The following is a 23,971-nucleotide window of genomic DNA, read 5'->3' as shown; positions in this document are numbered from 1 at the left end:
GATCTTGGGCTTCACCAGAGGTATGAGGGCAGCCATGATCTTGAGTAAGAGCTGGCTACTACCTTCTCCAGCAATGCTTACAAAAACTGCTTAACTTCTCCATCTGATAGTTGATGTTAGTGTGTAGAAATGCAACTGATTTTTGCATATTGATTTTGTATACTACAACTTTACTGACTTCCTTTATTCTAGTGGTTGTTTGTTTTGGTTTATGCAACTTTATTGAAGAACAATAAATCAATTACTAGCAGAGCTACTAGTTGATCACTCATCCATCAAAAACTTATATCATTTATTCAGTGCTATATTAAACAGTATATTGGAAGATAGATTAATTAATAGCTCCAAGCCTCCTAACAATTTAAATGAGAATTACAAAATGTTTGAGCCCTATTTTGGAATGCAAAGAGTGTTTGATTTCCAATTTCCATTCTCTGTAGAACAAGACAGGTCATTCTTTCATTGACATACATAAAATATATCACATTTTCTGTTCTACTGATGCTATAAATACAATACCAATTCTCTAGCCACGTCAGTTATGAGCATAAAGTATATCATGTTAACCTCAAATCTCTAACAATGGAAGGCTTAAAAAAGTTTGGGTGCCAGAATAATGCTGCTTCCTTTGATGTGAAAACTAAGCATTCATCTCCCTCCCCCTCAGATGATTTCTTCAGCATGTTAGAACAGTGAGGAATGGTTTTAGTCTCATAACCAAGTTAAAGTAAAGACTTTGGCCACATAGTAAATATGCTCTATTTTTTTTAAAAAAAAATTCTGAATCTTGGGCAACTGTTCTTCATTTTCTAAAAGCAGTTGTTGTCTAAAGCTGGAAGAACTTAAGTTTTCTCAGATGAGCGTGTGAATGAATGGAGGGAGGTAAACACAAAATAAAATTTAAAAAGATGAGGTCTGATAAGGGAGCAGCTGGATAAGAAAATAAAAAAATGAACAGTAACTTAAAGTTTATTCCAGCTATAATGCAGGTTATTCTGACTTTAAGGTAGCATGACATGGCATACTTCTGAGTCCGCTCCTCAGATATTCTGTTGTACTTACCTCTGTTTTATAGATCCATGCAATTTCTGGTACTACAGGGTCATCTGGGTTTGGATCACATAGCAGTGAACAAATGGATAAAAGAACTTGAGAAAGAGTTAAAGCAGGAGACCACTGTGATCTTAGAATATTATTATTGTTAATACCTGATGAATAAATTCTTGTAAATGCAACCATAGGTGTTTGAAGGGGTGATCTATAGGAAAAGGAATTGTCAAAAAAGAATACACTGCCTTGATATGAGCTGTCATTAGGTTCCATAATTGTTACTTGCCAATGAAACATATAATCCCCAACTGGATCTGCAGAACATTCTGATGGTGGATCATGGGCCAAATCATTAAATTCCTTACTAATCCATTTCAGTGCCATAGTCTGTGCTTTTCATCTGGCTCCTCACTTTCTCGGTGTATACTTACTCAAAGGTCCGGCCAAAACTCTTGATTGTCCGGGCAGCAGGGAAGGATTGCCATTTCATCTCACACTGGCTCTGCCAGACACTCAGGCTGCCGCCTCAGTCTCCTCCCTGTGGGGAAGCTGGTGTCTCCCCATAAGGGTTCATTCTCATGACACAGTCCTACTAATTGGTTTTTGTTTTTTTTGTGGAGTCTTTATAGTTTTCTATATATAATATTATGTCACCTGCAAATCGAGACGGTCTTAATTCTTCCTTTCCAATTTGGCTGATTTTATTTTTTCTTGCCTGATGCTCTGGGAAGGATTGCCAGCCAGTATTGTGTTAAATAAAAGTGGCAAGAATAGATATCCTTGTCTTATCCTAATCTTAGAGGGAAAGTTTTCAGCTTTTTACCTTTGGAATGTCATCTTATCTATGAGATTGCCATATATGGCTTTTATTAGGTTGAGGTGTTTTCTCTCTATACCTACTTTGTTGAGTTTATATCATATATGGATGTTGACTTTTTTCAGTTGTTTTTTCTTATATTTATTGAAATGATCATATGACTTTCATCTTTAATTTTGTTGAGGTGGTATATTACATTGACTGACTTGCAGATGTCGAACCACCTCTGGAATAAACCACACTTAATGATGGTGTGTGATTCTTTTAATACATTATTTTAATTTATTGTTAAATTCAGCTTGCTAATATTCTGTTGAGGATTTTAGCATCTATGCTTATCAGGGATATTGGCCTGTGATTTTCTTTACATGTATGTCCTTGGTCTGGTTTTGGTTTCAGGTTAATGTGGGCCTCACAACATAAGTTTGGAACTGTTTTCTTTTATTTTTTTGGAAGAGTTTGAGAAGGATTGCTATTAATTTTTCTTTAAATGTTTGGTAGAATTTGCCAGTGAAGCTATCTGGTTCTAGACTTTTATTTGTTGGGAGATTTGATTACTGAATCAGTCTTCTTACTGATTGGTCAGTTCAGATTTTCTATTTCTTCATAATTTAGTCTTGATGGGTTGTGTGTTTCCAGGAATTTTCCCATTTCTTTTAGGTTGTTCAAATTGCTGCCATGTACTTTTTCATGGTAGTCTTTTATGATCTGTCATATTTTTGTGGTGTCAATTATAATGTCTCTTCTTTCATTTCTAATTTTACTCATTTGAGCCCTTTCTCTTTTTTCTTCATAAGTCTAACTATAGGTTTTACATTTTGTTCATCCTTTCCAAAAAATGGCACTTAGTTTCATTGATCTTTTCTATTGTCTTTTTGGTCTCTATTTCTGTTCTGATCTTTATTATTTCCCTCCCTCTACTAATTTGGGTATAGTTATTCTTTTTCTAATTTGTTGAGGTATAAAATTAAGTTGTTTTTGTTTTGTTTTGTTTTTTTAATTTGGGATCTTTCTTTTTAGGTTTATCCAAATGGACTTCCCCCTAGAACTGCTTTTACTGCATCTTCTAAGTTTTCTTACTTTGTGTTTTCATTTGTCTCAAGATATATTTTTTAAAGATTTTATTTATTTTTTCATGAGAGACACAGAGAGAGAAAGGCAGAGACACACACAGGCAGAGGGAGAAGCAGGCTCCTTGCAGGGAACCTGACACAGGACTCGATTCCAGGACCCTGGGATTACGCCCGGAGCCAAAGGCAGACACTCAATCGCTGAGCCACCCAGGCGACCCTGTCTCAAGATATTTTAAAATTTCTCTTTAATTTTTTCTTTGACTTGTGGGCTGATTAATGCTGTATTGTTTAATCTCCACGTATTTGTGAATTTTCCAGTTTTCTTTTTTGAATTGATGTCTAGTTTCAGAACTATGTAAGGAAAAAACCTCAATCTTCTTCCTGTGTTTCTCTTTTACTAGTACACTACTACCATGCTCACAATACTTTTGACACTTCTGGCCACCAACTATGCATTTTTTTTTTTTTTCCTACCACATCAAGCAATTCTCTGTGATACCACCTGGGTGTCCCTGAATTTAACTCAATTCTGACTAGCTACTGGAGGCAACATCAGATCTCACAGATTGAGGGCTCTTGTCTCATGTGCCACTTCAGATGCCAATTATAAGTAGCACATCTTCTGGCTACCCACAACTTCTGTTCAACTTGGGTACAAATTGGAAGATTCTATGACCTTCTCCCCCTTGGATTTGATTATTTGCTAGAATAGCTAATAAAATTCAGGAAAACACTAAATTACACTTATCAATTTATTAAAGGATATGAACAGCCAAATAAAGATACATAGCACAAGGTCTAAGAGGTTTTGGAGTGTAGCAGATTCTATGTCAGTGAATTTGGGGTGTACCACCTGCAAATACATAGATATGTTCTCTAATCTGAAAGTTCTCTGAACACTGTATTTTGGGAATATTTATGAAGGCTTCCTTGCATGGGCATGATCAATATTTATTTCAATTCTAGCCTTTCCCCTCTCTAAAGAAGTGGAGGGCGAAGTTGAAAATTGTAAGCTTCAATATTGCTGTGGTTTTTCCAGCTACCCCTCTCCCCCAGTCATCCAGGAGAATTACCTCATTAGAATAAAAGATGCTTTTACTGCTCTTATCACTTAGGATTTTATAAGGGTTTTAGGAGCTCCATGTTGGGGATTAGGGTCACACACAAAAGATGCTACTAGTGTACTTATCACTAAGGAATTCATAAAGATTTTAGAAGCTCTTTGTTAGGAACTGGGAGCCAAGATCAATATATGTATTTCTTGTTATTTCACAATACAACGCTTCTTACACTTCTGGCCACCAAATCAGGGAGGTTGCTTGACATGATTTCAATTTTCTTAAATTTATTTAGATTTTTTTGTGGCCTAACATATGATGTATTTGAAGAATATCTCAGAGCCAGGTGGTCAAATTTTATGCCTCCTGTGCAGCTGCCACAAAAGCCAGCATGCCAGACATGTGTACATTCTCATTCCAGTGAGACAGTGGTGATCTTGAAAATGGCACCCACTGGACGCTAGGGAGGATTAAAGTCTGTTGCTAGATGGTGCTGAATTTGAAACGCAATCCTTGGGCAACAGCTTTTAAAGTATGCAAATGAGCCTCTTTCAGGAAAAAGGTAGATGGGCATTTCTGTCTGCTGCCTCTGTTGAACCATAGGGGGCTAGCCAGTTAATAAGACCTTGCATGCATTATCAAAGACTGAACATGAGAGTGAAAGCAACCAGATGAACGTTTTTATATTTTTTTATATACTTTTTTAAGTTTTAATTAATTATTTATTTATGATAGAGAGAGAGAGAGAGAGAGAGGCAGAGACACAGGAGGAGGGAGAAGCAGGCTCCATTCCGGGACCCCAATGTGGGACTTGAACCCGGGACTCCAGGATCACGCCCTGGGCCAAAGGCAGGCGTCAAACCACTGAGCCACCCAAGGATCCCCATGAAAAATGTTTTTAAAGGTCAAGAAGAGAAAAGAGAATTTGGTCATGAAATCAAAGACTTTCATATAGTTCATTTTTATAATAGGATGCAGGTAGTGGTTGTTATATTTTAATTTCACAAACATTTCACTGAAAAATAAGTAAACTGGAATAAGGCCATCAACTTGCTATGTTCTTTGGTAAGTAATGATGCTCAGACTGGGTACACAATAAAAGCCAAGGAGAATTAGTGGTCACCCAAAACAAAATGGATGGGTAAGTCATTTTATACAACTTTAACTATCTGTAGTTTCTCTAGCAAAGGACAAAATGACAAATTTTGCACCAAAATGAAGTTAAAATATTCTGAGTATTTGCACAGTAACAGTGATATTGTGAATAGCCTACTGAATGTTCTTATATTCATGCCCAATGTTGGAAACACAGGTAAGCTCAGTAAGTTTTGGAGGGGGATGACTTTTCATTTAGAATAATAAGTTTCTGTAAATTCCCGTAGAGTTTTATTTTAATTTAATTTTATTTTGCCAGGTTTTCTGTTGGCATGACACATTTCTGACTCTTAAACAGGCAATAAATCCCTTGAGAGCAGATGTTGATCTCAGAAGCTAAGTTGGGAGGAGTCGTTCCTTCACAGGGGAAGGGAACTTTACATCATAACTCCTTGCTGGCATCAACTGGAGGAGTCCCATCTAGGAGGCAGACCAGCTTGAGGCCTCAGATACGACTACTCCTTTTTTATCTTCTGCCCTGTTTTTGCGACCTTCCGACAACAAAACAGACAACACTGTGTGGTGACAAACATAGCAGTTACCACACAGGCCAGCAGAAACCCAATGACATCCAAGGAGTGGTACTGGAACCAGGTGAGGTCGTGGGAGGCTGGCCGCAGGTGCTTGGCTCCTTTGTGGCGCATGACATACTCGATCCAGAAGACTGCTCGGTCCAGGGGCTTTAGAGGCTGATCGTGCTGAATTCTTGATAATTTCATAGCATTCTCTTTGTACCTAAGGGAGAAACATAAAGATACCGACATTGAAAGGAAGTTAATTTGCCAAATCAAAGAATTCCCATGAAAGGTTTTTGAAAAGTGCCATACAAATGATTCAAAACAAGTGCCATAGAATTACAGAAGTCGTGTGTTTTTTATTTGGGTCCTCATAGGAGATTTGGCTTTTAAATTGGAATTTTCTGAGTGACGAATGTTTTGAAAAGTAAAAATGGAAGTTAGGTTAGTTTGATCTTTTCTTTTTAAGATTTTATTTATTTATCCATGAGAGACACACAGAGAAAGGCAGAGACACAGGCAGAGGGAGAAGCAGGCTCCATGCAGGGAGCCCGATGTGGGACTTGATCCCGGGTCTCCAGGATCATGCCCTGAGCCAAAGGCAAGACGCTCAACCACTGAGCAACCCAGGCTTCCCAGTTTGATCTTTTTTAACAGAAAAAAGGATACGAGCCATCGTAACAGCTATAAAAGAGACGGTGGAAATGCACTTATAGAATGATCCTCATGAAGCAGGAAAGGGAATTGCGTCATGGTGAGTAAAATGCCACCTCACCGGGCCTCGTCCTTCCATTCTTCTATCCTCTACTCTTTATTTTCCATCATGTAGCCAGTCTGATTTTTGAAAACAGACATCAGATTATGACACTTCCCTGCTAAAAATTTCCAACTGGCTTCTCACTACCTACAGTAAAATTCAAATATGGATTTTGGACTCTAGGATCTTGCAAATACACACACCCGGCAACTTCGTTTCCTGTCACTTTGTCCCACGTACACTCTGCTGTAGGCCCAGAGGCTTGCTAGCAGTTCACTGAAGTTGCCAGACGTATCCCACCTCAGCCAGCACCTTTGCACTTTCTGGCTCCTCGGTGTCTGCTGGACACTTCCCTGCCACACCCCAAGGCTGCTTCTACCTCTGGATGGATGACCCAACTTTGTGTCCCATCTCAGAGAGACTTTTCTGGGCCACACTATCCTAGCACCTTGAGACATTTGTTCTGTTTGTGTCTATGTGTATGTGTTTTGCTATTTGCAACCCAGAACTTGAAAACATGTTTTATTTTCCAAAATAACCTTCAGGCGTAACACATAAGAAATATGCACATAGTCTTCACGGAATACCCATACATTCAAAATTAGCTAGAATATTATTGTGAAGTGGATGTAATAATGTACCTACTACTAAGATATTGGTATAGGGTGTCACAAGCTACCCAGAAGCACCCCATCTGCCCTGATCCTTTTAGTCATCATAGGTTAGTTTTTATTATTTATATATTAGAATATGAAGTGAGCGCTCATTTCCTTTGGTCTTTTGTGTAAGAGTTGTTGGTTAATTCTGGCACTGTTAGGTATTCCATTGTTGGCAATAGCACAGGTTACTTCATCATTTAACGATCAATAGCCATTTGTGTTAATAATCTTTTGGCTATTACTACTAATGCTGCCATAAAAATCTTGTATCTTTTGATTTACATGTTTGTACATGTGTTTGTATATATGTAGAAGTGGAATTGCTGAGAAGAGGTGTATTGATGAGTATGATTTCTTTATTGGCTGAGTTATGTAAAAGTATATTGCTGAATTTCCAAAATGTGGAGAGGTTTTAGTTGTCTTTCTTTTTGATGATACTAAGTGAATCCCAGTAGAGCTGAACAGTGTGCTCTTGATGATTTATATTCTTCAAAATTCCTTTTGGCTTATGGCCCACATATGGTTAATTCCAGTATCTATTCCATTCTTGAAAAATTGGTATTCTTTGTTGTTTTATATATATATACATATATATATATATATGTATATATATGTCAGATGGGTTGCATTTTTAAATTGTGCCCTTCAAAACACTTAGGTATTTCTCCCTTCCATTATCTTGTTATCTTTTTTCCCTTCTTTTGATCTTATTTTTCTATGTTACTAAGAAAGATGTTTAAAAATTCAGTATTATGAGACTGTAAATCTGAATGTTTGTTCTTTGGCCCACTTCTACTGCATTTTGATGTTTGTCGTAGTAGGCGTCACTAATTGATAATTTGTACTGTTTTGAAAGATCAATCTATTCATCATTATGAAATACTTCTCTTTATTTTTGTTGGTGATTCTGGACTAGTGTGTCTGATATTAGCATGGGTCCAACATCTTTCTGCGGTTATTGCTGGAATAGATCATTTACTATCTTCTTCGTACTTACAATCTTTTTGCGCATTTCTATTTGAACATGTCTTATAACTGGCATATAGTTTAAAAAATGTGTTATGACAATCTTTGTCTTTAGTCTGTTTAGATTTAATGTCTTGACATATTTATATTTTCATCTACTGTCTTAGTCTGTTTTCTTTTCTATTTGGCCAACCTGCCTTATATTTCTTTACCTTTCTCTCTTGTTTCAAGGTATTTTTATTATGCAATTACTCTACTGTTTTCTCCCCATAATACATTTTTCAGTGTTTCTGATATGTGAATGACATTAAGTACATGAAAAGATGTTTAATAACTTTGGCTGTAAGAGAAATGAAAATGAAGACCACAAGGAGAGACCCACTAGGATGGCTGTAATAAAAAAGATGATAGCAAGTGTTGAAAATGATGTGGAGAACTTGAATCTCCCATACTTAGCTGGTGGAAATGTAAAATAGTGCAACTTATTTGGATATCAATTTGGCAGTTCCTCATAGAGATAATGTGTGGCCTAGATGTCTACCCAAAATTCTACTCCTAGATGTCTACCCAAAAGAAGTGAAAAATTTTGTTCACAAAATAAATGTGTAGCAATATTGATAATACCTAAATGTGGAAATAACCCAAGTGTTCACGAACTGATACATGGATAGATTGTAGCATATCCATACCATAGGATATTTATCATTCAGCAATACAAACCTACCACACGAATGAAACTCAAAAACATGCCAAATGAAAGAAGCCACAAGCAAAAGCCCATAAGTGGTATGATTCCACTTGTATGAAACACCCAGAATACAGCAATTTGTAGAGACAGAAGTAGATTAATGTTTACTTGAGGCAAGAGAAATGGGCAAAGACTCCTAAGTCAGTCATATGTGATTTCTTCTTGGGCTAATGAAAATGTCCCAAACTTAGATTATGGTGATGGTTTCATAATTCCATAATATACTACATGTATTTGAATTTTATACTTTTAGTTTTATGGTACACAAATTATATATTATAAAATATATTAACAATAAGAACCAAAATCAATGTTTGAGCAAAAAGAGATTTATAGCTTTGGAAATTTTGGTACTGAATTGAAAGTCACTTTACATGACTTCAAGTTCTTCATTCTTTCATCCTATGGTTTCTGTCATAGGAACTTTGAAATGTTCTTACAGTTACTATATATAGTTTGCATTTGTGTATGTAGAAAATTGTTGCAGTAATTGGTTGCCCATTAAGTCAAAGGGATTTAAATGCAACTGTGAAATAAATGTCTGGTTGAAAATAAAAGTAGATTTAAGATCAGTCTATCACTTGGCTTCTTTCCAAATTAGCCTCCTAGGAATGGGAGGAAACTCACAGCCACTGTTGACTGAAGAATCTATCGATAAATTCCATCTATTGAAAAAAATGTAATACTCACGAAGGGTCATTAATGACTGTCCTCAATGCATTGAGCAAGTCTGCGCTAGACATTGTGCTGAAGTCCAGTCTTATAGCTGCTCCCTTAGCCTTCATGTGAACAATGTTATCAGCTTGATCGGCAAACAAGGGAATGCCCACCATGGGGATCCCGTGGTAGATCGCCTCATAGATGCCGTTGGTTCCACCATGGGTTATAAAGGCTTTGGCTTTCGGATGACCTAGGATTGGATGAATCTCAGCACATTATTAACCGTAAGTCTTAGAAATAAAATGAGAATTGGGCAACATAAGACATATGTTATTATATAAACATGAAACAGCATTAAAATGTCTTTTGGCTGTCAGCGCAAGAAGCACATAAATGTGCTGGAGAGGTAAATGAAGATTGGTGTGGTACTTGTAACTTGAAAAATGAATACAAGATTGCTGGACAGACAAATTGAACGATAACATTCTGTTTATCACCAAAAAAAGGGGAAAGGGTGCAAAAAAAAGAAAGGGAGGTGGCATGTTAGAACATATTCTCTTAAAGACACAGTAAAGTCATTGAGTTTCACATGTAGGGTGTCAAGGCAGCAGGAAGTGTGATGGTGGTGGCTCAAACAGGGGAAGGAAAGATAGCACTTTATCATGAAATGTGACTTCATGGAAAAGATTATGGTGTTTTTCTAGGGAAAATGTAGAGTTCCTGGTAATAAAAGAGAGGCTATTATTTTCCATTGCCACTGAATACCCATGCAGAAGGAGAAAGGATAGGAATAAGGTGGGAAAATTCGGAGACAGAGTGATGCTCTAGGTAGTTAGTAACAACTTATGTGGGAGAAGTAATTACAGCTGAAATACAGATACTTTGATTCTGGCCATAAGGAATGGGACTGTGTATAACAACATGCCAACTGTTGTTGGTTATCTTTTTCCCTCTAGGTCTGCAAAATATATGTAAGAAAGTTAAGTTTTTGTTTTGAGTTTTTGAGTAGTAAATGCTCAATCAGATTGCTTTTTGATGAACTGTTATCATTTTGTTTAGAGTTCCTTTCAATTCAATATTTTCCAGATTCTTACCAAGAAGGTCATTCTGGGGAAGCCACTTATACAGCCGAGTATTTGGCCCTAAGGTGTCTGGTTTCTTGCCATCAAATCTCCATAGAACCTGTTAAAGAAAATACCTTATTTCATGAGTTGAACTTTGAAGTTATAGCTTGTGAACATTTTAAAGAAATTAAGAGATAATCTAGTTAGACTCCTTTCATTGACTGATAAATAACAAGGACAAAAGATATTAAAAATGAGACTACTAAAACCCTAGTATAGTAAGAATACCCCCATTTTGTTACTTATTTTTATATTCAAGCAAGTATGAATGTAATCATAATATTTCACACATGAGGATTAGACAGATGAGATTATCAAGGACAAATTCAAGTATTTAAGAAATTTTTAGGCAGTTATTATAATTCTAGTGCAAACGAGTAGGAAATTACTAAGATCCACACCTTTGTTATCATTGCTCTCATCTTCCAATGTAATACCAACCTATTTACATCTTTTTAAGTGATACAGAAGGACATTCCCTTATATCCACTTGTTCATAGCCACTTGTTCCATAAGTTCTTTTATTTGAGTTTTACATGTTTTGAATCACATAAAAGCTCAATGTGCAATCTGCTGCTTGTGAGAAACAAGTAATTCTGCTTATTAGTAATTCATTAATATCAATAATTTCTCCTTAGTACGTTTAACTTCTTTCACATTACCTATGATTAGGCACTACTTCCAAGAAAAAGGTAATTTTTTTACATGAATGCAGATTATTATTAGTATTTCTTGGTTTGGCAGTTCTTTACATGTGGGAAGAAAAGCCTGTTGGCACTTCAGAAATAACAGTGTATGTGTCACAAAAACTCCAAAAGTGTAGTGGTGCTAAGTTTTATTGAACTGGTTGTTGACATGTCAATGATGCACTACAAAGCACTGGAAGCATTGATGGATATGAAATCTATGGCCAAGCAATTTCCATTGCCATATTAAAATAGATTCTGATTTTAGAATTTCCCAGCAATCCTCATAACTGGAATATAGTTTGCATTGGTTAGCATATATTTGCTATATGAATGTTAAAATAACTTGCTAGGTAAGCAAAAATTAGCATAAGGAGAAACTATTACAGTGACCGAAAAGTAGTTCACAAATACCCAAATACTCCAGGTGCATTCTATATATCGGAAAATAATTTACTATTGTAGTTTATGCAGAAAGAGTCATGTGAAACTTTCCCATGCTAGGCTTGTTTCTGGTTTACTCCTTAATATGTATTTTTTTTCCTTCCTTAATCGGGAGCAGTTATTATTCTTATAAGTTAGAGTCCTTTGCAACCAGATATTACACTGGGCACCTTGAGGAGTGGACCCACCTTCCCCCTTTTCAATGATCTTACTTTTTCCTTCGGAATAGGGCCCATTCCATCAGTCATGTCAATTTTTCCCTTTTTCTAAGTCATCTTGGCTGGACAAAACCTAGACATAGTTTGGTGAGCCCTGGGCATTGTTTTTCTACACAGCACACTGAGGAGGCTTACCTCAAAATTTAGGAGAAGGAAAGGAAATCTGGATTATCTGGTAAGTGTAAACTGTATGGTGCTTTTCAGACTTTTATCAGTTCCTCTTTAACATAACTGTTGAAATTTAACTCCTTTCTGAGAACAGCTATGAGGTAGTCAGTGACCTTGGAAGTCTTGAAAGGAATGCAGATCTTGTAAGGAAAAGGAAAGAAGGACAGACAGAATTTGGTGATTGCTATTCCTGCCCACAACACATTAGAATACCAAGGTTTTCTCTGCACGTCCTATAAATATATTTTTCCAATCTCAATGTTAATGCCAAAGTTATTGTCAAAACGACTTCTGTAGTACTTTAGCATCTGCCATTTATATTTTCCTCATGTTTGACGTAAATTGGAGCTATCATAATGATGTTCATGTCATGAAGGAAAGGGTAATCCAGCCCTTTACAGAGTTTAACAGCCTCATTAGGTAGTTGTATACAATTAAGGTACTCTGTCTAACCTTTTGTGGAATCTGGGCAAGGGCTGATGCAATCACATTGGCTCTTTCCTCTGGCATGTTATTGACCATTGACCCTAGAGAAAACACCACAATACCGTTTTCTCCAGAGCTCCGGACAAACTCTTCCATTTCCTGTGAAGAAAAAATTTGCTCCATCACAAAAGAGAAACAGCATAGCAAACACTATTGGAAGAATTTCTATGAGGTTGCGTGGGAGGCTCAGTCATTTCAGCATCCGGCTCTGATTTGGGCTCAGGTTATGATTTCGGGGTTGTGAGATTGAGCCCTGTGTCTAGCTCTGTGCCCAGTGGGGACTTTCCTGGGTGTTCTCTCTCTCCTTCTGCTCCCTTCCCCCACCCCACGTGCAGTCTCTCTCTCTCTCTCTCTCATAAATAAATAAATAAATAAATAAATAAATAAATAAATCTTTAAAAATTTTTCTTCAATTAAAGATAGATACCAAATATCATCAAGAATTATTAGAGTAATGCCTATATTGATTCTTATTGTGATAAACTACACAAAAAATTATCATTTTAAGTATATCTGAGTATGTAGTTCAATAGTGTGTATATTTTATACTGTTGGTCAACTAATCACCAGAACTTTTTCACCTTGTTAAACTGGAACTCAATACCCATTATATAACAATTACGGATTCCCTCATAGACCATCTTTATTTTATTTTTATTTTTAATTTTTTTTTAAAGATTTTATCTTTTTATTCATGAGAAACAGAGATAGAGAGGCAGAGACACAGGCAGAGGGAGAAGCAGGCTCTATTCAGGGAGCCCGATTTGTGCCTCGATCCCGGGACTCCAGGATCACGTCCTCGGCCAAAGGCAGGCGCTAAATCGCTGAGCCACCCACTGATCCCTGCTCCTTGACCATCTTTAGCAACCATCATTGCATTTTGTAATTCACATTTCTGTGAATTTGAGTGATCTGGATACCTTATATCAGGGGAATCATACAGTATTTACAGTATTTGTCTTTTTATGATTGCCCACTTTCACTTTGCATAATATCCCAAAGCTTTGCCACTTTGGAGTAGGTGTTAGAATTTTCTTCTATTTAAGACCGAATATTCCATTGTGTGTAAATACATTTTGTTTATGGATTTGTGTGTTGATGGACACTTGTGTTAGACTGAATAGAACTTTTGCTAGTTTTACATCAGGATTTAGACTTTGAGAGAGTTACCATATACACCTAAATATGTTGCAATCAAAATCGATATTAGGTTAACCACTGAATAAGATCTTAGTTGCAGGGTAATCAGACCCTTTGCAGAGTTTAACAGACTCATTAGGTAGTTATATATGATTAAGGTTATTTATCTAACCTTTTGTGGAATCTGGGCAAGGGTAGATGTAATCACAGTGGCTCATTCCTCTAGTAGACATCCAGCATGATGAAGAGACCATCAAGTAATTCAGTAAGGGATGCTTATTTTTCAATTATTTCTTGAAGGTTCAATATCAACCTAAAACTTATTATGTCATTGCTTTTTTCATGAAGATTATCACCTTATGTGCTAAGAGTGTACTTTTGCAATTTTATACGATGGATTTTTTTGGATATAAGTGGAAGAAGTTATTTGGTCTTTATTAAATATTCAGAATTCATGGTCCTCATTATATACACAGTGTAGCTTTCTCCGAGCTCAGGTTTACTGAGATTTTGTCTGGCCTTGGTGTGTGGTGGAAAACATATGTTCTCATAGATTAATTAAACCTGTTAATTATGTAAGTCGTCAAATCTTGGGATCTCAAATGAGGAATTGTGTAAAGTTGGAATGACAGCAAGGAAACATTAGATTTGCCTGCAGATATTGTTGGGGCACATGAATATTGTTGAGGAATGACCTTTTTAAGCTACAATACTGATGAAATGGCCCAGAGGAAACAAAGCAAACGAAACAGGAATCAGTTACCTTAGGCAGGGGTTTGGCAGGTTTGCAGTGGAGGCCTCCAACAAAGTCAAAATGTGGTAGGAGTGGGTGAGGAAATTCCAAATCCCAGTAGGTTCGAATGAGCCATATATCAGCTTTCCTCATTAACTCATATAGTGTAGTGGGTCTTCCTGAAGGGGAAAAAACAAACAGATCACATCAATAGAGAAAGGATGGGTATCCCTGGGTGGCTTAGCAGTATGGCGCTTCCCTTTGGCTCAGGGGGTGATCCTGGAGTCCTGAGATCGAGTCCTGTATTGGGAACCTGGCATGGAGTCTGCTTCTCCCTTTGCCTGTGTCTCTGCCTCTCTCTGTCTATCATCAATCAGTCAATCAATCAATCAATCAATCTTTAGAAAGCTAAAAAAAATAAGAGAAAGGATAAAATGTATATGATCATTTCCACATATGCAGAAAAGGCATTTGACTAAGTATAACAGCCATTGATGATAAAAACCCTCAGCAACATTGGTTTCGAGGGAACATACCTCAACAAAATAAAGGCTTACATGGAAAACCCACAGTGAACATCATACTCAATGGGAAACACCTGAGAGCTTCTCCTCTAAGGTCAGGCACAAGACAAGGATGTCCACCCTTCCCACTTTTATTCAACATAGTACTAGAAGTCCTGGCTACAGCAATGAGACAATGAAAAGAACTAAAACCATCCAAATTGGTCAGGAAGAAATAAAACTGTCACTATTTGCAGATGACATGATACTCTATATAGAAAACCCTGAAGACTTAAGCAGAAAAGTCCTAGAACTGATAAATTAATTCAGTAAAGTCACAGGATACAAATCAGTGTACAGAAATCTGTTATATTTCTATGTACTAATAATGCAGCAGAAGAGAGAAATTAAGAAAACAATCCTGTTTGCCATTGCACCAAAAATAATAAAACTTAACCAAAGAGGTGAAAGACCTGTACTCTGAAAACTATAAAATACTGATGAAAGAAATTGAGGATAAAAGGCGTTCCATGCACAAAACTTGGAAGAATAGTATTGAACTGTCTATATTGCCCAAGGTAATTTTTAGATTTAGTGTGATCCCTATCAAAATACCAACAGCATTTTTCACAGAACTGGAGCAAACAATCCTAAGATTTGTTGGAACTACAAAAGATTTCAAATAACCAGAGCTATCTTGAAAAAGAAAAAAAACCAAACCGGACGTATCACAATACAAGAGTTCAAGTTATGCTACAAAGCTATAATGGTCAAAACAGTATGGTCGTGACACAAAAATAGACACATAGATCAATGGAAGAGCATAGAAAACCCAGAAACGAACCCACATTTATATGGGCAATTAATCTTTGACAAAGCAGGAAATAATATCCAATGGGAAAATGACAGTTTCTTGGTGTCGGGAATATTGGACAGCAACATGGAAAAGAATGAAACTGGACCACATTTTTTTTGGGTCTTCTTTTGTTTTTTATTCTATTTTTTTAAATTTTTATTTATTTATGACAGTGACAGAGAGAGAGAGAGAGAGAGAGAGGCAGAGACACAGGCAGAGGGAGAAGCAGGCTCCATGCACCGGGAGCCTGACGTGGGATTCGAACCCGGGTCTCCAGGATCCTGCCCTGGGCCAAAGGCAGGTGCTAAACCGCTGCACCACCCAGGGATCTCTTTTTTATTTTATTTTTATTTTTAGTCTTTTATTTTATTTTATTTTATTTATTTTTTTATTCATGAGAGACAGAGAGAGAGAGAGAGAGAGAGAGAGAGGCAGAGACACAGGCAGAGGGAGAAGTAGGCTCCATGCAGGGAGTCCAAGGTGGGAGGGTCTCCAGGATCACGCCCTGGGCTGAAGGCGTCGTTTAACCGCTGAGCCACCCGGGCTGCCCTGACCACTTTCCTACAGTATACCCAAAAATATATTCAAGGTGGAATGAAAGACCTAAGCGTGAGACAGGAAACCATTAAAATCCAGGAGAAGAAAACACGCAGTGATCTCTTGACCTCAGCAAGAGCAATTTCTCACTAGATATATTGATGGTAGTAGGAAACAAAAACAAAAATGAACTATTGGCACTTCATCAAGATAAAAATCTTCTGTACAGCCAAGGAAATAATCAGCAAACCTGACAGGCAACCTACAGAATGGGAGAAGGTATTTGCAAATGACATTTTCAGTAAAGAGATGGTATCCAACATCTATAAAGAGTTTATCTAACTCAACAACGACACCCAGAGAACAAATAACACATTTAAAAAATGGGCAGGAGACATGAATAGGCATTTTTTTAAAAAGATTTTATTAACTTATTCATAAGAGGCACAGAGAGAGAGCGAGGCAGAGACACAGGCAGAGCGAGAAGCAGGCTCCATGCAGGGAGCCTGAGGTGGGACTCGATCCCAGGTCCCCAGGATCACACCCTGGGCGGAAGGCTGCACTAAACCGCTGAGCCACCCAGGCTGCCCATATGTCAAATTTAATGAACCAACCAAACAAGCAAAATACAAAAAGACAGAGAGAAACCAAGAAATAGATTTTCACTGTAGGGAAAAAAAACTGATGGTTATCAGAGGGGAGGTGAATGTGGGGGATTGGTAACATAGGTGATGGGGATTAAGAAGTGAACTCATGATGAGCACTGAGTGATGTATGGGAGTGTTGAATCACTGTATTGTACACCTGAAAGTAATATAACACTCTGTTAACTATCCTGGAACGAAAATTAAAACGTGGGAGAAAACTAAGAGTAAATAAAGAAGTAAAAAAACTCATAACAAGTAACTTCTACTACAAGCAAGTAGAAGAAATGAGGTTAATGGAATGTGAATTTACTATGGAATCTTCTGAAAGGAGTTTGACTAATTAGAAAAAAGGCTTAAAAGTATTTGTAGTTTGCTAACAGACACATGTATGATTCAAACATGTATTGATGCAAATATACACATTTGCATATATATATGTTGATCATATGTAAATATGAGAGACAAAGTGTAAGACTCATGTCTCACATCACAGTAGTACATTCACAACCAAACAATTTGTTAACCTCAGCCTCTATGAAAATAGACCATGTATTTATTTATTCTTGAATTCTGCAAAAGTAACATGCAAATCTAAACTATTGAGCACCCCCCCTTCAATTAACCAATAGAATCATCTTTCCCACGTGTACTGAGTGTAATTTTCTACAATTTAGCAAATTATTCCCTTGATCCTAGATATTCCAAAACACTGTGAGTTTTGGGGGGTATGGCTTGTATTGACCATTGTAATTAGTTAATATTTGGAGCTTAATAATATTTATGTAATAAATAATATTTGCAAGTAACAGCTGGAATATTTTCCACAAGTATGAAAATAGATACGTGCACTCTTAATCGTGGCGCATTACGTCTTTAGGGCAGTAACATAGTTTGTTTTTTTTTTAATGTGAACTATTAACATGTATGTGCACCCCTCAGTAAGATTTAGACCTTTAAAACAGGATTTATAGGCAACCCCGGTGGCGCAGCGGTTTAGCGCCACCTTCTGTCCAGGGCGTGATCCTGGAGTCCCGGGATCGAGTCCCACATCAGGCTCCCTGCTTGGAGCCTGCTTCTCCCTCTGCCTGTGTCCCTGCCTCTCTCTCTGCCTCTCTCTCTCTCTCTCTCCGTGTCTCTCATAAATAAATAAATAAATAAATAAATAAATAAATATCTTTAAAAAAATAATAAAAAACAGGATTTATAAGCCCTGGTGAAAGAATATGTAATCATTAGAAACTTCATACTAGATTCCTGAGTCTAACATAGCCATTGTATCTCATAGCCTTCTAATTGGCTATGGAGGAAGGAATTATGAAGGAGTTATTCACAGTCATAAAACATTATTAAACCTAAGCCACTGTCAAATTAAACATGCATTTGTTTATTCTGAAATGCTGCAAAAGTGACAGATGCAAACGTAAACAATTATTTGAGCTCCCCTGTCAATTAACCAATGGAAACACTTTTCCCTAGAGTTCTCAGTGTAATTTCTACAATTCAGCAAGTTATTCCTTTGATCCTAAAATTTCTTTCAGGTAATATGTAATCACTTTAATTCTCTTTTTTAAAAAAGATTTGATTTATTTATTTATTCATGACAGAGATGGAGAGAGCAAGGCAGAGTCACAGGCTTAGGGTGAAGCAGGCTCCATGCAGGGAGCCTGATGTGGGACTCTCTCCCGGGACCCCAGGATCACATCCTGAGCCAAAGGCAGACGCTTAACCGCTGAGGCACCAGGCATCCCAACACTTTAATTCTTAACTAAGGAAACTGAAGAAACAAGTGGGAATAATATCCTCAATACTATAGACAGTTGTACTAGAAATATATGACCCCTCAGTTGACATGTCTGCTTTCATCAAGATAGTGAAATTTCTAATGCCGTTTTTTTAAGATGGAAAAAGTAGAGTAAAATGGATATATAGAAAATAAGTACAGCAGACAGGAATTTAAAGCAGCAAGACTACTCTGATATAATAGTGGTAGATGCATATCGTTATAAATTTTTAAAACTCATAAAATGTACGAAGCTGAGAGTAAACTCTTATGTAAACTATGAACTTTGGATGATAATAATGTGTCAGTGTAGGTTCAGGAGTTGCAACAAATGTACCACCCTGATGGGGGATGTTGATAATGGAGAAACTTATGCCTGTGTCGGGGTGAGGGTTATACAGGAAATTGTGATTCAAAATGCTGTGACTTAAAATTCTCCTAAAAAGTAACGCAAGCATAAGTAATATTTTCACTGTGTATTTCATAAACAAGGAAGGATAAAGTACTTTACCAAGAAAAAATTAAAAAGCAAACCAGAGACACCCCTTTTTAAAGATATTACAAACAAACACATGGAATGGATATGTCATTGGTTCAAGAATTCCTCAGTGCTCTAATGTCAGTTATTGACTCCCTAGAGTGTGATGGACCCATAATGGACAGCGGGATTCTTACTGGCCCTGTCATATATAAGTCTTTGCATGTGTTTGTGAGATTGGGAGATCATTTTATATTTACTCTCTTTACTTTTTTAGGATTATTTATTTATTTATTCATGAGAGACACACAGAGAGAGAGAGAGAGAGAGAGAGGCAGAGACAGAGACAGGGTGAAGCAGGGTCCACACGGGAAGCCCGATGAGGGACAGAATCTGGAACATCTGGGATCACACCCTGGGCCAAAAGCAGGTGCCAAACTGCTGAGCCACCCAGGGATTCCTTATATTTTCATGTCATCATTTCACTTCTAGAAGACAAATTTCCTCCCTCTTACTACTTATACAAACTCTCCTCCCTTGCACTAGGAGAGTTAAGACTTCATGTTACTAATGAAAAGCAGGACTTACCTAGTACTTCGCTGTAAAACTGATCCCAACTCTTCTCATTCATTGTTTGGAACCAAAAGTCAAAATAAAGCACATATAGCATATTTTTCACTCTCTCCATGAATGTCATTTGATCAGTTAATTCTGACAGAATAACAGGTACGTAGGATGGAGGGAGCGGAAGTCCTCCACTGCGTTTCTCAAATGCATAGCCTGGAGAGAAACGGAGAGTGTACACTAAAGGTATTTTAAGGAGCTCAGCCAGCAGCTCACCGCAGAGTCCCACAGCGTCTGCAAGAATGAGATCAAATTTTGATTCTTGTAGTTTTGTCATGAGTTTCTTGTTCAAAACTACATCTTTACAGAGCTTCTCAGCAGACTCATAAGATTCCCAAAGAATTTCTTGCATTACGGAAAAATACGCCCAAAATGAATCTTTTGGCATATCATATGTCCAAGTCTTGAGCAGTTTTATGAACAAAGCCTCAAAATCACCTCTAGATAAATGTGCAGAATAAATCTCAAATTTAATAGCAGATAATTTGTTCGGATCAACAAGAATGGAGGCTGAAGATGTCAGAACAGTCACTTCATGACCCCTCTGGACAAGTTCATCCAGGATTGTCTTTACATTGATCCAATGGCTGTATTCTGTGGGCCACACCAGCACCTTTCCGCAGCTCCCAGAGCTAAAGTAACAGCTCAGCTGGAGCAGCAGCAGAACTGAAATCCATTTCGTAGACATCCTGGTGGAACACGCTGCTGCTTCTGAAATTCCTGCCTTCTCCTACCATTGCTTGCACTTATATCCGAGGAGCAATCAATCAGGAAGTTAAAATATAACTCCTACCTTTCAAAGTAAATACATTATATGAACTGTCCGAGCATTTGGATGGCAAGTGGAAAAAGCCAACATAGATGACTTCGTTTGTATGCAAATGTGTGTAATGTTGTTTGATGATTTTAAGTCCTATCATCTAGCTAAGAGTCAATGTGCAAGTCATCTGTCTTACGTAGTATATTTTGGAAGAGTGTCGAGGACGGTGGTGAGAGGTGACTGCAGTCCTCTTGACACAAGAATGAATAATTTATTCAGGAAAATTATCTTTCTGGTTATGATGACTCAAGAGATGGTTTTGTTTTGTTCATAAAACTTTGGTTGACATGTGCCTCCATACCGTACAAGTGCCAGATTTAAAGTGTACAGTTCAGTGGTTCATAGTATATTCACAGAATTGTGCAACCGCTCTGGTGATCAATTTTAGAGCACTTTCATCACCCCAAATGGAAACCTTCACTCTGTGATGGAACTCTTCATTTTCTGCATTTCCCAGCCTTAGTCAACATGTTGTCTACTTTTTTTGGTCATATATATTGCCTGTTTTGAGCATTTCATATAAATGAAGTGTCTTTTGTGACTGCTTATTTTAATTAGCATACTACTTTATTTAAAGAAAATTTTTTTACTTTAATGATATATCCTTGATATAACATTGTGCAGTGGTGAGGTGTACAACATGATGACTTGAATCGCTTTATATATTGTGAAGAGATTACGCCATTCTCATCCATCACTTCACACACTTATCTTTTTGGTGGTGAGAACTTTATAAAAATCATTTTTATTACTTTTTTATTGAAGTACAGTTGACACACAATGTTACGTTAGTTTCAGGTTACAACATAGTGATTCAACAAGTCTATCTGCTGTGGTGTGCTCACAAGGGTAAATTCCATTCGTCACTACACAATGCCACTACAATTACTGACTATATTCCCTGCGTTTTATGTTTTATTCTCCTGACATTTATTCCATTTATTTCATACCTGGAAGCCCGTATCTCCCACTCCCTTTCACTCATTTTGCCTTCCCTCTCCCCCTTTTTTCTAGAAGCTATCAATTCTCTATATTTGTGAGTCTCTCCGCTCTGTTTGTTTATTCGTTTTTTTTAGATTCCACATAGAAGTGAAATCATCTGACATTTGTCTTTCTCCTTCTGACATATTTCACTTAGCATAACACCCTCTCAGTTTGTCCATGTTATCACCAATGGCAAGATCTCATTCTTTGTTTGTGGTGGAATAATATTGCATTGTCTCTATATAGTACGTCATCATTATCCATTCATCTATTGATGGACACTTGCATTATTTCCATTAGCTGGCTATTTCAAATAATGCTGCAGTAAACATAGGGTGTGTATATCTTTTTGAATTAGTGTTTCATTTTCTTTGGGTAAATACCCAGTTGTGGAATTACTGGAGCATATGGCATTTCTATTTTTAGTTTCTTGAGAAACCTCCATACTGCTTCCTCTAGTGGGTGCACCACCAACAGTGGACAAGGGTTCCTTTTCCTCCAACTTTGCCAATACTTGTATTTCTTGTCTTTTTGATTCTAGCCATTCTGACACGTGTAAGATGATATCTCCTTGTCGTTTTGATGTGTATTACCCTGATGATTAGTGACATTGAGCATATTTTCATGTATCTGTAGGCCATCTATTTGTCATCATTATCTTCTCCTCCTCCTCCCCTCCTCCTCCTTCTCTTCTTCCTCCTCCTTCTACTCTTCTTCTTCTTTTTCTTCTTCTTCTTCTTCTTCTTCTTCTTCTTCTTCTTCTTCTTCTTCTTCTTCTTCTTCTTCTTTCTACTTCTTCAGAAGGCTCCATGCTCAAAGTGGTGGTTGAACTCATGGCCCTGAGATCAAGAGTCATATACTTTACCAATTGAGCCAAGCAAGTGCCCCTTCATTGCTGGTCTTCTTTGGGAAAAGTCTATTCAGGTTGTCTGCCCATATTTTAATTGGATTCCTTCACTTTTTTGGTGTTGGATTGTCTATGTTCTTCATATATTTTGGATATTAATCTCCTACTGGGTATGCCATTTGTGAATATCTTCTCCTGTTCTGTAAGTTGCCTTTTGGTTTTGTTGATGGTTTCCTACATTGTGCAAAAACTTACTTTGGTGTAGTCCCAATGGTTTATTTTAGTTTTGGTTTCCCTTACCTGAGGAGGGATATCTAGAAAAATGTTGCTGCAAACAATGTCAAGGAGATTGCTGCCTATGTTTTCTTCTAACATTTGATTTCATGCCTCACATTTGGTCTTTGTTCCATTTTGAGCTTATTTTTGCTATGGTGCAAGAAAGTGGTCAGTTTTATTCTTTGATGTGTAATGGTCCAGCTTTTCCAGCACCATTAATTGAAGGGGCTGTCTGTCCCCCATCATATATTCCTACCCCTTTTGTCCTAGATTGATTGGCCATAGAAGTGTGGGTTTTATGCCTGGGCTCTCTCTTCTGTTCCACTTCTCAGTATATTTGTTTTTGTGTCAGCACCATGCTGTTTTGATTACTATAGCTTTGTAGTGTATCTTAAAATGTGAGATTGTGATGCCTCCAGCTTTGTTCTTCCTTCCTGAGATTGTTTTGGCTATTTGGGGTCATTTTTGATTCCATACAGGTTTTAGTATTATTTGTTTTGATAATGTGAAAAATGCTATTGGTATTTTGATCGAGATTGCTTTGAATCTATAGATTGCTTTGTGTAGTATGGGCATTTTAACAATATTACTTCTTGTAGTTTGTGAGCATAGTCTATTTTTCCATCTGATTGTGTCATTTTAAATGACTTTCATCAATGTTTCATAGTTTTGAGTAGATGTTTCAGCTCTTAAGTTTATCCAAGGCTTTTTTCTTTTTTCTGGGAAATTCTTTTATCTCTCTTTCCATTCTGAATGAACTCCTGCCCAGGTAAAGTATTTTGGATTATAGGCTTCTTCCTTTCAGCACTGTGAATATGCCATGTGTTCCATGAGAGGGAGGTATATGCAAAATGACTTCCAAAGGCTGGAAGTACTGGAAGACAGAATAAAAAGGCTGACAAGTCCAGCCTGAAGACGAATGGTTTACTAAAGGGACTTAGTGACAGAAGCATTTCTTGGGCGGCTGAAAGTAGATCTTTGTAAACTCACCTCCTGTTAGACCTACATTTATAGCTCTAGTGACTGAGGAGTGTATGCTGATAGACCACTGAGGAGGAGATGTTAGAGTTATAGTCATATCGCTAAGAAGATCAGGGACATTATGCCCCCCAAAGGGTTGCTTTAGGGTTGGTTAAACCCAAACTGTGACCAGCTAATATAG

At 37.3% G+C, this 23,971-nt stretch overlaps 1 protein-coding gene and 1 pseudogene across 1 annotated transcript; both read right to left on the bottom strand.

The window, feature by feature from the left end:
• Positions 1–826: 826 nt before the first annotated feature.
• Positions 827–1,434, bottom strand: LOC112923641 (ubiquitin-conjugating enzyme E2 D2 pseudogene; annotated as a pseudogene).
• A 3,948-nt stretch (positions 1,435–5,382) lies between these two features.
• Positions 5,383–20,719, bottom strand: LOC112923692 (UDP-glucuronosyltransferase 2B31). Its single transcript, XM_072748847.1, has 6 exons — positions 19,847–20,719; positions 14,488–14,636; positions 12,552–12,683; positions 10,553–10,640; positions 9,489–9,708; positions 5,383–5,888 (listed from the first exon to the last, which is right to left on the bottom strand). The coding sequence occupies exons 1-6, from the start codon at positions 20,568–20,570 to the stop codon at positions 5,609–5,611; spliced, it is 1,593 nt and encodes a 530-aa protein (XP_072604948.1). The 5' UTR covers positions 20,571–20,719; the 3' UTR covers positions 5,383–5,608.
• Between the last annotated feature and the right edge of the window lie 3,252 nt (positions 20,720–23,971).

Source organism: Vulpes vulpes, chromosome 2 (genome assembly GCF_048418805.1).
Source record: "Vulpes vulpes isolate BD-2025 chromosome 2, VulVul3, whole genome shotgun sequence".
NCBI lineage: Eukaryota > Metazoa > Chordata > Mammalia > Carnivora > Canidae > Vulpes > Vulpes vulpes.
Note: the sequence above shows the minus strand (reverse complement) of the source record. Positions and strands in the feature narration are given on the sequence as shown.

Excerpts from the sequence above, each read along its gene's own strand:
- LOC112923692 (XM_072748847.1), bottom strand. The coding sequence starts at position 20,570 with ATGTCTACGAAATGGATTTCAGTTCTGCTGCTGCTCCAGCTGAGCTGT. Across the intron at positions 14,637-19,846 it reads GTTTTACAGCGAAGTACTAG|GAAGACCCACTACACTATAT; the intron begins GTAAGTCCTGCT and ends TTTCCCCTTCAG. Across the intron at positions 5,889-9,488 it reads ACAGTCATTAATGACCCTTC|GTACAAAGAGAATGCTATGA; the intron begins GTGAGTATTACA and ends TTTCTCCCTTAG.